The sequence below is a fragment of the Aethalodelphis obliquidens genome, unplaced genomic scaffold (assembly GCF_003676395.1).
Source record: "Aethalodelphis obliquidens isolate GAN/ISIS:26980383/991018 unplaced genomic scaffold, ASM367639v1 scaffold39, whole genome shotgun sequence".
NCBI classification, from domain to species: domain Eukaryota; kingdom Metazoa; phylum Chordata; class Mammalia; order Artiodactyla; family Delphinidae; genus Aethalodelphis; species Aethalodelphis obliquidens.
In genome coordinates this window covers 11023815-11035283 of record NW_020837983.1, presented here as the reverse complement: position 1 = coordinate 11035283, position 11469 = coordinate 11023815, and the positions used below count along the sequence as shown (strand labels likewise).

Here is an 11469-nt window from a genome sequence, read left to right as displayed (position 1 = left end):
CCCGGCCACCTCAAAGCCTCCATCTAAGGAAGCTGTCTTTTCCCCTCGGAGGTTGTAGGCTTCCTGAGAGCCTCCTTCCAGGCCTCAGCTCCGTCCGCCCGCCCCACCTCAGCCCCACTTCGCGCCCACCCATTGTCCCCTCGCAGCTGTCACTGCGCGCTGATCCCCAAATTCCGATTGGAAAACCATCCCGTCGCTCAGCCCACCCTCTGGGACCGGACGCCTCACTCTCTGCCGAGCCTTAAAAGGCCTCCGGCCGCTTTCCCCGAGGCAGCAGGTAAAGCCGCGGCGGCGGAAGGGAGAAAGGGAGGGGCCGCGCGCCCCGGTCGCCCCGCCCGGCGTGGGGGAGCGGCGGGCTAGCAGGCTAGCGCGCCACCACGCCCCTACCCGACCCTCTGACCGCGCCCTCCCACTACCCCAAGTCCAGATCAGGATGCTAGCGCCGCGGAGCCGCTCTCGTAATCCCGCCCCTCGGATGGCCCCGGGGGCAGCTACCACCGCGAAACACGGAGGGCGGGGCGGGCCAGGCGGCTGGGAGGTGGTGGTGGGGGAGGATGTGAAAGGTCCCGGATGTTGCTGAACGGGAGCCCCTTCTAGAGGGAGTAACTGGCGCAGGCGCAGAAGGATCGCACGAAAAGCTACGGTGGGGGTGGGGAGAAATTTCCTCCTGGCTGGTTTAGAAGAGTGAGCCGGCGGAGGTAGCGGGGGGATCCGAAGGGAAGGCGAGTAAGGGGTGGGGGTATTGGTGGCCAGGAGAAAAAAAAAAAAAAAGAGCTTCCTGTTCAGGCGCACTCAGGACAGGAGTAGAAAAGCTGGAAACCGAGCGGGCTGGGGAGGAGTGTTGGGAACGGAGAGGACGCGCGCTCCTCCGCTCGCCCTCTAGTGCGGGCGGGCAGGACGGCCCCGCGCTGGGGAGCGGCGGTTGCTCTGGGCCCCCTGAGCTGTGGGCACCAATCAACGGTTGCCATAGCAGCGTTTGACGTCATCGTGCGTGTGGCGCCCCTGCTGCCGGGGCTGGTGATTGGAGGAAACCCCGTGTCTGCGGAGCGGCTGTAGCCTGTGAGCAGCGAGATCCAGGGACAGAGTCTCAGCCTCGCCGCTGCCGCCCAGAGACCGCTGAGCCCCGTCCGTCCGTCGCCACCCACTCCGGACACAGGTAAGGGATCCGGCCGCCGCCGCCTCGCCCGGCTCCTTCCTGTCCCAGGCCAGCCTTCCGAAAGCGCGGGGGCCGTCCCCGCTCCGCATCCCTTCAGCCCCACTCGCCCGGCGGGAGCGGCGCTGGGCTGAGGCGGAGTCTCCTCAGGCGGAGACGGGCGGCGGCTTCTCTTCCGCTGGATTCGGGCGGGCGGCTAGCGGCTGCTTCGGGCTACTTGCTTCCGCATCGGCCGCGATGAGCGCCCGGCCCCGGTCCCGGCCCCCTCGGTGGGAAGGGCGCCCACACGCCAGATCCCCGGGACCCGCCCGGTCGCCGGTTCCCGGCCGGCCGAGGTACCGCCGGCTGCGATCCTTTCCCACCCGCGCCCCCGAAGCTCCCTTTTCAGCGCCTCCCCGCTGCTCGCTTCCGCCCGAGATAATGACTCGGCGGCTGCGGGCATTGCAGTGGCGCAGGTGAGGCCGCCCCCTCCCCGCCGCCTCCCCCCTCCCCTGCCTCTCCCGCCCGCTCCTCGGCGCAGCCTCCGCGCCCCGCGCTGCGGTGGCGGCACCCAGCCCTCCCCCACCCGGGTGGCGGCGCGGCGGGAGGCCCGGGCACCGGGCTGCGAGCCGAGGCGGCCCGGAAGCGCCCGCCAGGTAGACCTGGGCGAGGCCGCACTTCGGGCGAGTCGGCTCCGGGGTGGGGCTCGCCCGCGACCCAGAGCCGAATTTCCTGGGTTCCGCGGCGGGGGGACTTGAATATTCCTGGCGGGGTGGGGGATGGGCTGGCTTTCTATGTCCGGGTGGAGGGGGGCTGGAAACCCAGGTAGGGATGAGGATGGGGAAGACGGTGGGCCGCACGTCTCGCTCGTTCCCGCGGGGGCTGGAACTGAAGGGTCCTGGTCTGGGTGTGTAGACGGGGACCCCGCTCTGCGGGGCGGGTGAGCCAGAGCATAACAGCCGGCGGTGGCCCTGCTCGCCTGGGTGTGGCTCGCCCCTCCCCCACCTGCCGCAGCTGTCGGGTCCCCGTAGACTAAGTGAGCACCCGCGGTGGCCGGTGGCGGACGGACGCCGGTGGGAGAGTGGGGTGTGTCCGCGGCCGGCTCGTCTGGTTCCGCTTCTGCGGGCGGCGCTGGCGTAGGTGCCCTCGGCGCGGGCGGCTCCCCTCCCCGGCTCGGGCGGAGGCGTGCGGCTCCTCCCTCCGGCCCCGGTGGGGGAATTAACACTCGGCAGTAGGTTGGGCTCCTTGACACAGATCCGCCATGACAAAGAGGGAGACTCGGGGACCGAGCGGAGGCACCAGCTTGGGCGGAGCCAAGGAGGGGGGTTGCGTATGGCGCGGACGGAAGGGTTTGCACTTTAAAGTCGCAGTCGGCCCGTTTTCGTTTCACCCACCTCGACGTCTTAGGCCGGCTAAGGGTTAAATGGGTGCGGCCAGTCCTTGGAGCGCTGGTTATTCTGAGAAACCTAATCCATTTCCCGCTTGCATCCGAGGAGTTGGGGAGAGAAACCTTTGTACTGGTCTTAGATAATTTTCATTAGAAGCAGCGTTAGTCCGAGAGCATTTTTGAGTTCCTAGGGGAGAAATTAGTAATTTCAAGAAGAGGGGAGAAATTAGTAATTTCAAGAAGAGGGGGGTGGGGAGGTTATGCGATCACAAATTTTAGTTTTCGCATTGAAACAGTCTAGTTCCCATTCAAGCTTGCTAATTGCTTGTTCAAACACAGAGGACCTGTGCCGATTTGGTTTTTTGAAACAAAAAGTATTGTGGGATTTCCCTGGGAAGGTAAAGAAAGGGAGTCATTTCCTGTAGTGAATGACAGTGACTCTTCTGTTCATCATAAATCCTGTACCCTGTGGGACCACTGTATGGGTTAGTATCTTTCTGTGCTGCTTTAGGACCTTTCAAAAGGATATATTAAGGAATAGTAAAACGGGGGAAATTGAAAAGTCGAAGGAGCTTTAAAATGAGAAAGAATTAGGAAGTTACGATATAAGGGCAGCTCGGGTGATAATGTATTCAATTAAATTTTGACTACTAGGAACAATGCAGTAATTCTGCATTTAAACTGAACAGTGACATCAGAAACACTGGTGACACCGGGAAGCACTTAATAGATACATTTTAGTGCTCGCAGATAGTAAGAATCGAAGTTCCAGGATTCATCGGTGTTATTTTTTAAGCCTGTGTGCATATAACAAGGTACAGATAAATGAAGCCTTAGAGTCAGTTATGTATTGATCCTTGGTGGTGGTTTTACATTCACAATATATTAAAACAAGCAGTTTGGTCATTTCTCCCAGAAAATTGGCATGCTACGATCAGCTGTTGCAAAGATCAGTGGACTTGGGGTGGGGGGGATACCAACTAAAATTTAAACCCTCCTGACAAGAGTAGCTATTACCAAAGTAAAAGGACATGAATTACATTCAACTGACAGGTATCGTGATTCTGGGAGTGTGATAGTGTAATGTTCTTCATAGGTGGTGTTTTCACTAAAAGCTGCTTAATTTTGGATTATTTAGTGATATTTGAAACTGGAGTTGAGATTTTGACCAAGTCAGATAACGGTTGGTTTTTAAGGCCGCCTCTTGGTGAATGTGCTTTAACCTTATGTGAAATAAGGATCCTGAACAAAGATGAGGTAATGTAATTTTAGTTTTGCTAAACCAGTGTTAATGGCTTTAAATGTACCCTCTGCATGCTGAGCATGCCAGTATTTTTTTTCTTAGCATTCTTTTGTGAGGCTGCATTAAATTTTTCGTGTAAAGAATCTTCCGTAGGTAATTAGGTTTGAGGTGTTAACATAGCTTGTTTACAAAAGGTATAATTTTCAGTCTGTTTGTTTTAATGGAAAAAAAATATCTAAATGCTACTTTTTTTTTTTTCCCGGCAGAACATCCAGTCATGGATAAAAATGAGCTGGTGCAGAAGGCCAAACTGGCCGAGCAGGCTGAGCGGTATGACGACATGGCGGCCTGCATGAAGTCTGTAACTGAGCAAGGAGCTGAATTATCCAATGAGGAGAGGAATCTTCTCTCAGTTGCTTATAAAAATGTTGTAGGAGCCCGTAGGTCATCTTGGAGGGTCGTCTCAAGTATTGAGCAAAAGACGGAAGGTGCTGAGAAAAAACAGCAGATGGCTCGAGAATACAGAGAGAAAATTGAGACCGAGCTAAGAGATATCTGCAATGATGTACTGGTGAGAATCAAACCATTCAGTTTAGCGTCGCTATGATATAGAGTTCCTGTAATGCATATCAGTTAGGTTACTCTCAACTTTTTCTTTCTTTGGTTTTTCCTTTCCTTTTGCAAATGGGTTGTTCTAGATTTCCAAGTCTTTCAGGGTGTCATTACAAAAAGATGTTAAAACAGTTGTATAAGGTAAATGCAAAGATGATTATCAATCAGTTCAAATAGATTAGTAGTGTGTTTTGTTCTAATTGAAAAGGTAAAGTAATTGTATATCGTTTCAGTTATGGTTAGAATATTTGTAGTAGTTCTAGAGCTGATTTTCTTTAAAGTACGTATATGGATGCAGGAATTTTACATACCCTGTTTTAGGTGCGATGTAATAGGAGACTCAATGTAGACTTAGTAGCCTTCCCTGGATTAGCCACTATAATGTTAATGTAATGAGTCAGCCATGCGGAAAACTGGCTTCACAGTTGCTTTTGCCTCTTCCTGCGTTTAAGTGTTGGAGGTCTCAACTTTGAACACTGACAACCACAATAAAAGATTATGAAAAACTCAAGCTTGATTTTTCCAGGTTCATTCAAGAAGTATTTTAAGTATTCAGTATCTACTTGTTGAAGCACTGCTTCTCTAAATAGCTTAAAAGAATTGAACATTACATTTTGGTTAATTTTAAAATTTTCTTACAAATGATTTTCTGTGGCAGAAAAGTTTAAATCTGAGGATAAATTGGTAGACGATCCAACCATTTAGCATGTAACAACTTATATACACTAATACTTTCCCCTTTTAATGAACCATGGTTTTTGGAATAATATTTGAAGTGGGTTTTACTAAATGATTTCTCTTGTATTTCAGGACTTCAGGTTACACTTTGGGTCTCAGTATGGCAGGGCTCTGGTATATAGAGGGATGCAATATCCCAATTCCTCTGAAAATCCAGCTGCACTACTTAATTATTTGAACCTTGTTTACGGAAGAACTACTATAATGAGCGATATAGGATTATTTCTCATGTTGTGGGTTTGGAGTTTTTGTTAAAGTTATAATGGTATTATGATTCCTTTATACTAGTCTGAGACTAATGGAATATCTTCAGTTCCTAAATTATGAGTATTTTTCTTAAATGATGATTTTCTTTAGGCTATCTTTTTAAAGAACAATAATATTTTTTAGCTTAACGTGGGCGCCAGTCTTCTTGTGTGGTATCTGTCTTGTGTGTGGTTTGTTTTTGATTGCTTACTTGAAATCTTTACATTGATAGCTATCATTCATTTCTAAGATGAGAAGGGAGTTCTGGCTTTTATTGATACTAAATGACAAATGCTCATCTTGTGGTTTGCTAAGGTAATAAGAATATTTAAAATTTGAAAATATGATGTTTTCCTATAATAAAAAACATGTTGGGCTTTTCCCACCTTGCTCTGTTTACTGATTAGCACCTGTGTACGTTACTGAGTTTTGTTCGCTCTGATATTTTTCCTCCAATTATTACACCTAATAGATCAAATAATTTTTATTTTGGTTTCAAAGAGTTTGCTACAAGTTATAATTTCCCTTAAGACAAAAGTCAATTTTAGGAATAAGTGGGGGACGCAGTAACATTTACCCTCTACTTACAGCTTATTTGAGATTCCAGGTAGGTATCTGCATGTTTCCCACACAAGAAGTATAAAAGGTCCTGTAATTGTGAGGATTTTCCTAGGAAAAGACTATAGCAGTTTTAACTTTACTTCCCTTTGGTTTCCTTATCAAGGAAAAAAAATAGGATCCGTGGGTGAGAATAACTGGATTAATCTCTAAATAGCTTCTCCTTGTTATGATTATTAAGGGGGTTTCATACTGGTCACTACCCATGTTCTCCTTCAGAATAGCACTGGCTTCTTACCGAGTCTAAACGAAATTTCCACTTCGAAAGTATAGATAAATGAAAGTTTAATTCCTTTATTATACAGAAGACTCAGAATCCTAAACAAGCTTTTGCTTCCAGCCTTAGTCTTTTCTAAAGTAAAGCTCCAGTAGTGATCTTTGCATGGCTCATGCCTCTTAACATATAGTAGATACTCAAGTATTTGTTAAGTAAATGAGCAAAAAGCCTTCTTTTGGAAAAGAGGATAATAGAACTAGGTCAGCAGCACTGCTAATTTTCCAAGGCCTTTTCTGTTTCAACTTGGGAAAATTCGATATTTACAGATACTGTGATTCGTTACAGGCAGGCTTCTTTCTTTCCCTGTCATCTTTTTTTCAGGCAGGTCATGTTGACTCTGGAAACATCTTGCATAAAATTCCTTTTCCCCTTTTTAGTAAAATGGAAGAGTAAAATATAGCAGAACTGTTATTTCTCCTAGAGAAAATAATTGTTTGAACTGATTTACTTGATGATTAATGAAAGTGTGCTTAATTATATCTCAATATCTTACTTATAAAAATATAACCAGTTATAATTTTTATTACTCTAGTTTTTTTCTGAACTTTGACTTTTAATTTGAGGAAAACAAGCAGGTAATTCCTTTTCAGAATTAACATTATTGGCTGGTGGCATCAGTGATGAACCAGACTTCATTGTTCTATTGAGTACCTGTATCATACTGGCTAAGAAAATATTCTCTTTCTTCCTACTAGGGGGAACTAACCTCCACGGTTCAAAGTTCTTCTGAAGAGCTCTTTAGTCCATTATTAGGTTACCGCCATTCTGGTTATGGGCACTTTATCAAGTGTTTGCTTAATTTATATCATTTACTTAAGCAGAGAAAGAGCAGTTTGCTTAATTTATATCATTTACTTAAGCAGAGAAAGAGCAGGGAACATGTTACTTTGGACAAAAGTTTTAGAGCATTACTGTGGAAAATGGTCACTGGCTTTATTCTTCACAGCATGGACTTCTCTTTATGCTAAAAAAATTGCAGTTTTCTTCCTTGTGTCGTTAAATTGTGAACTAATGTAGTCTGCCTTTTCTACCAGATCTTAGACCAAAAGCTCTCGTGTTCGTGGGGGAGGGGATCAACACCTCTTCTGTCTAAACTCAAAAGAAGCCAAAAAATTGGGTACTTTATCTGAACATGATGAAATGGAAAATGAAATGAGGATATGCATACTAGATTGAACCTAATTCAAACTCAAAGAAGAATGTAGTGTTGTAAAAAGAGCTCCAGGTTTTGAGTCAAACCAACTTTTTACCATTGAATAGCCGAGTGGCCTAAAGAAATCTTCCATCCCTCAGAGAAAACTGAGCTCAATTAAATGGGAATAATATCTACCCCATAGGGTTGTTGTGGAGAAAGAAAATCAGGTACTCTTAGTGCCCCAATTTATCTCAGTTTTGGGCTTCTGTTTAAAGTAGTGACAATAGTACAAACCTGCCTCTAATAATATAGAGGTCTCGTAACTCAGGAGTCCAAGAATTGGAATTAAAAGATCCAAGAAGCCTTAAAAATTGTGTATTTTTCTAGGGCAGAGGGCCCGTACTGGCCAGCAAATTTTCAAAGGTTTCATTTAAAAATTGAAAGCCACTGGTATAAGGTAAAGAATGGCTTCCTTTCACAAATCAGTAAAATCATGAGTCTGCCATTTGTAACAGTTGGCAACAGTAGTTGTGTGATTCAGTTAACTTGACTGCGTTCCATTTTATTATGCTTCTCTACATTTTTAAGGTGTGGTTTTCAAGGTGTGGTTGCTGGGCACTGGGTTTTATCTCTAGCTCATGGAAATGCCATTAAGCAGGAGCAAGCTAGGAAACCAGGCAGCTTTGGGGTCTTCCTAGTCTGAATATGTTAACACATTTTTGACCAGAGACAGATTTTGGCCACAGGCGTTAGTTTCTGCAGAAATCCCCTGGTCAATAATGTGTTAATATGTGTCTTAGGCTTTAAAAACTGCTATATAGAGTTTTAAGTTGAAAATCACTAGGCAGTTCACTTATTGGAATAAGGGCTTCTCAGAAGACTTCTGCAGTGTTATATTCATTTTCACTACTATATATATTTACATGTTTTTGTCAATAACTGTTTTTGGTATGTTTCAGAGTACAAAGACCTTATGTGACATAGCAGATAGCAACAGTCCCTTCCAGGAAGGAGTACATTTGATAGTCTTTTTGGGAATAAAATTCAGTAGTCTTTTTAAAAGAGTTTTCATGATAACCATTAAACATTGACCCTGGTGAGGTATTTTGTATATTTGGGAAGTCTGAGGTGTGTGAAGTGTAAATGAAAGAAAATAAAGGAACAAAGAAAGGAGAGGTAGATGTTAGCCGTTTGGTGGGAAGGGGAAGAATAACAGCTTGATCAAGAGCAACAGGTTACCTGTCCTTTTTTGGCATAGCAATACTTAGATAAGAATGAAGTCTTTCCTGCCTGTTCTAAGAGGAGATATAGATGACCTGGAGATGTTTAGTGATTAGATGAGCTGTGAAGATAGTTAAAAGTGAACTAAGAGGAAAAGATGAAAGGATTCAAAATTGGACTTAAAGCAAAAAACCTGAGTAATGGGCTTCCCTGGTGGCGCAGTGGTTGGGAGTCCGCCTGCCGATGCAGGGGACGCGGGTTCGTGCCCCGGTCCGGGAAGATCCCACATGCCGTGGAGCGGCTGGGCCCGTGAGCCATGGCCGCTGAGCCTGCGCGTCCGGAGCCTGTGCTCCGCAACGGGAGAGGCCACAGCAGTGAGAGGCCTGCGTACCGGGGGAAAAAAAAAAAACCTGAGTAAAATCTTAAAGTAGAGGAGGAACATGCACACTTATGCATCTAATCTGCCCAAGAAAGAGGAAGAAATTGTATTCAGCCCTAGCAGAGGCTTTTGAATTAGAAAGGAGGGAAAATAAAGCTACCTTAGAGTTGTAATAGCGTATGGAGAATAATTCTGATTTTCATTTTTTCTTCTAAAAACCCAACTTTATCAGTAAAGAAATCTTACTGGTAACACCTCAATAGTGGTACAGTAGGAAGACCCAAGTTAGTTGTTTAATTGGAAAGTGGTTCAAGTATGTGTTCATACTTGGTCTAAACATTTATTTTCAATTAAAACAGATGTGTATGTTCACTTGCCCATTGCTAATGTGGAGCTAAGACCTTTTCTTTGAATATGCATAGATCCAGAGTTTGGAAATAATTTACTAGACACCCCTAAAATAGGTGCATCCTTTACAAAATGCTGTTTGAGTTTGCATAGCAGAGTGAGAACTTGAAAGCTAGAAGAATAATCAGTTCATAATCCTAGAAATATTTTTCTAATCTTTTAGTTTGAATAACCCAAGTGGTGTGCGTGTGTGTGTGACTCTCCTTTAAAAACTAGTCGTTTCGCGCATTCAGCTTAGTTTTCATAGGAACACTTCTTTTCATACTTATATTTCATAACACTTAAGTAACATACCATTTTAAGTAATTATAGCCAAGTATAATGGCATAGTTCGGGAAACAAATATGGGACTCTTAATAAGGCTATAACTGCTGATAGAAGCTGAAGGGAGTTCCAGAGAGTAGCCGAAAAACTTATCTGAAGTATTTAGCCCAAAGTCATGGGCATGATTGATGTTTACTTAGGAATGAAAGGCCTAATGTAAAGCCAGTCTATTAGGTAAGTAGGATTTGGTTAATCCAGCAAATTAAGTGATGGTTCATTCTATCAGAACAGTAGGTGGGAACATTGCTTTATTTAAAAGCCTTTTCCAATAATTTTGCAAGAGATTAGGAGAGAGAGGGGTACTGGTTAGATCATGAAGGGTCTACTATGTTATAAATTAAGGAATGTGGGACTTAATGGCCGTATGAAACAGGCAAAGGAAGTGACACCAGATTTTGCCAACAACAAGGTGTGTTGATAGACATGCAAAAATAATTCTGCTCTTATAAAGAAAATCAGAGCTTTTGATTTGACCATTTTTTTGGATTTCTGATCATCCAGTTCTGTTCTTTGGACTAACTTTCTCCTTTTACTAATGTCAGAAATAGATTCTCAGTGCCCTCCATCATAGTTTATCACATTCATATATTAACCTTGGGGTTTTTTTTTTGGAATTGGGGCTTTAACCTGTGAAAGACAGGGTTTTTTTTTTCCCCCATGAATATATTACCTATTTTCATATCTGATGACTGGTTCTACCACGTAGAGGGAGCCCAGTATGTGAAATAGTTCTTCATTTATAATATTAAATGTTATTGGACCATTTAGATTAATTTGACCACAAGTTTTTTATTCCAAAATAGGTGATCTTTGACACATTTATATTGAAGAACATTTGTGTGTATGAGAAATTTTTTAAAAGTCAAAATTATGGGTGTTCTGATGTCAGCTAAGTTAAAAATTAATGTAGTCCATTGCAATTCTAATAAGCATTAGAATTTTTTTTCTAGAATTCCTGAGATATTCCTCTTGTGATTTCATCCTGGTTTCCATAGCTCTTTTCTTTATTATGGTTTTACATTGAGAATAAACACTGCTCTTTAGAGGATTTAGAATTGCTGTCAATTTCAGCGTGCTACAAGCAAGAGTTCATCTTCCTTTTGAAACTACCTGTCCTTTCTAGCCTCTTAATTTTTAGCACATTTTCTAGACTTAATCAAAATGACATCTTGGACTCAACTTTGACTTCATTTTCTGATTGCAAGTTATTGCTGTGTTGCCTACATCATAGGTTCTCAACCGTTTACATTGTTGATACTCATTTGTATGATGCCCTCCCGTGGGTAGTACCCAGGATTATTTGCCATTGCCATTGTACTAGTTAGTAGTAGTTCTGCCCCTTACTCTCCCACTCAGAAGCATATTGGCAAGAAAGTGATGGTGTGAGGAAGGGTAAACTTGACCTAATTTTAATGGACAGAAGCTAAATTGTAAACCTTTTACAGCTAGTGGTGGTCATTCACTCGGACTTGCTATCTTTACTGTTCTTTTCCCGGTTCTATGCTATATACAGACAGCTCTTGCTCTTCTTACCGTTTTATAAAACAGTGCTTTCCTTCTGTTCATTTGCTCCATCTTTGCCAGAATACCCTCTATAACGCCTTCAGCTCTAGTTTGGTCTTCTTACTTTCCCTGACACAAGCCATTGCTGATTCCCATCTTTATGGCCCGAGGGTTTCCTGAGGGTTTCATTACTCTGATTTGTAACTTATTTATTTATTTATTTTGCGCTCACGGGCCCAGCTGCTC

General features: G+C 44.3%; 1 protein-coding gene across 2 annotated transcripts in view; it reads left to right on the top strand.

Annotated features, from left to right (window-relative positions):
* Positions 1 to 749: 749 nt before the first annotated feature.
* The window catches only part of YWHAZ (tyrosine 3-monooxygenase/tryptophan 5-monooxygenase activation protein zeta), a 32422-nt gene continuing 21702 nt past the window's right edge, over positions 750 to 11469 (top strand). The window contains exons 1-2 of one of the 2 annotated variants that reach the window (XM_027131533.1): positions 750 to 1156; positions 4029 to 4333. In XM_027131533.1, coding sequence (XP_026987334.1) covers positions 4040 to 4333 — 294 coding nt within the window. In that variant the 5' untranslated portion in view covers positions 750 to 1156; positions 4029 to 4039. Of the gene's footprint in view, positions 1157 to 2523; positions 3005 to 4028; positions 4334 to 11469 lie in introns of those variants that run through there. The other variant, XM_027131532.1, reaches the window with a different exon arrangement.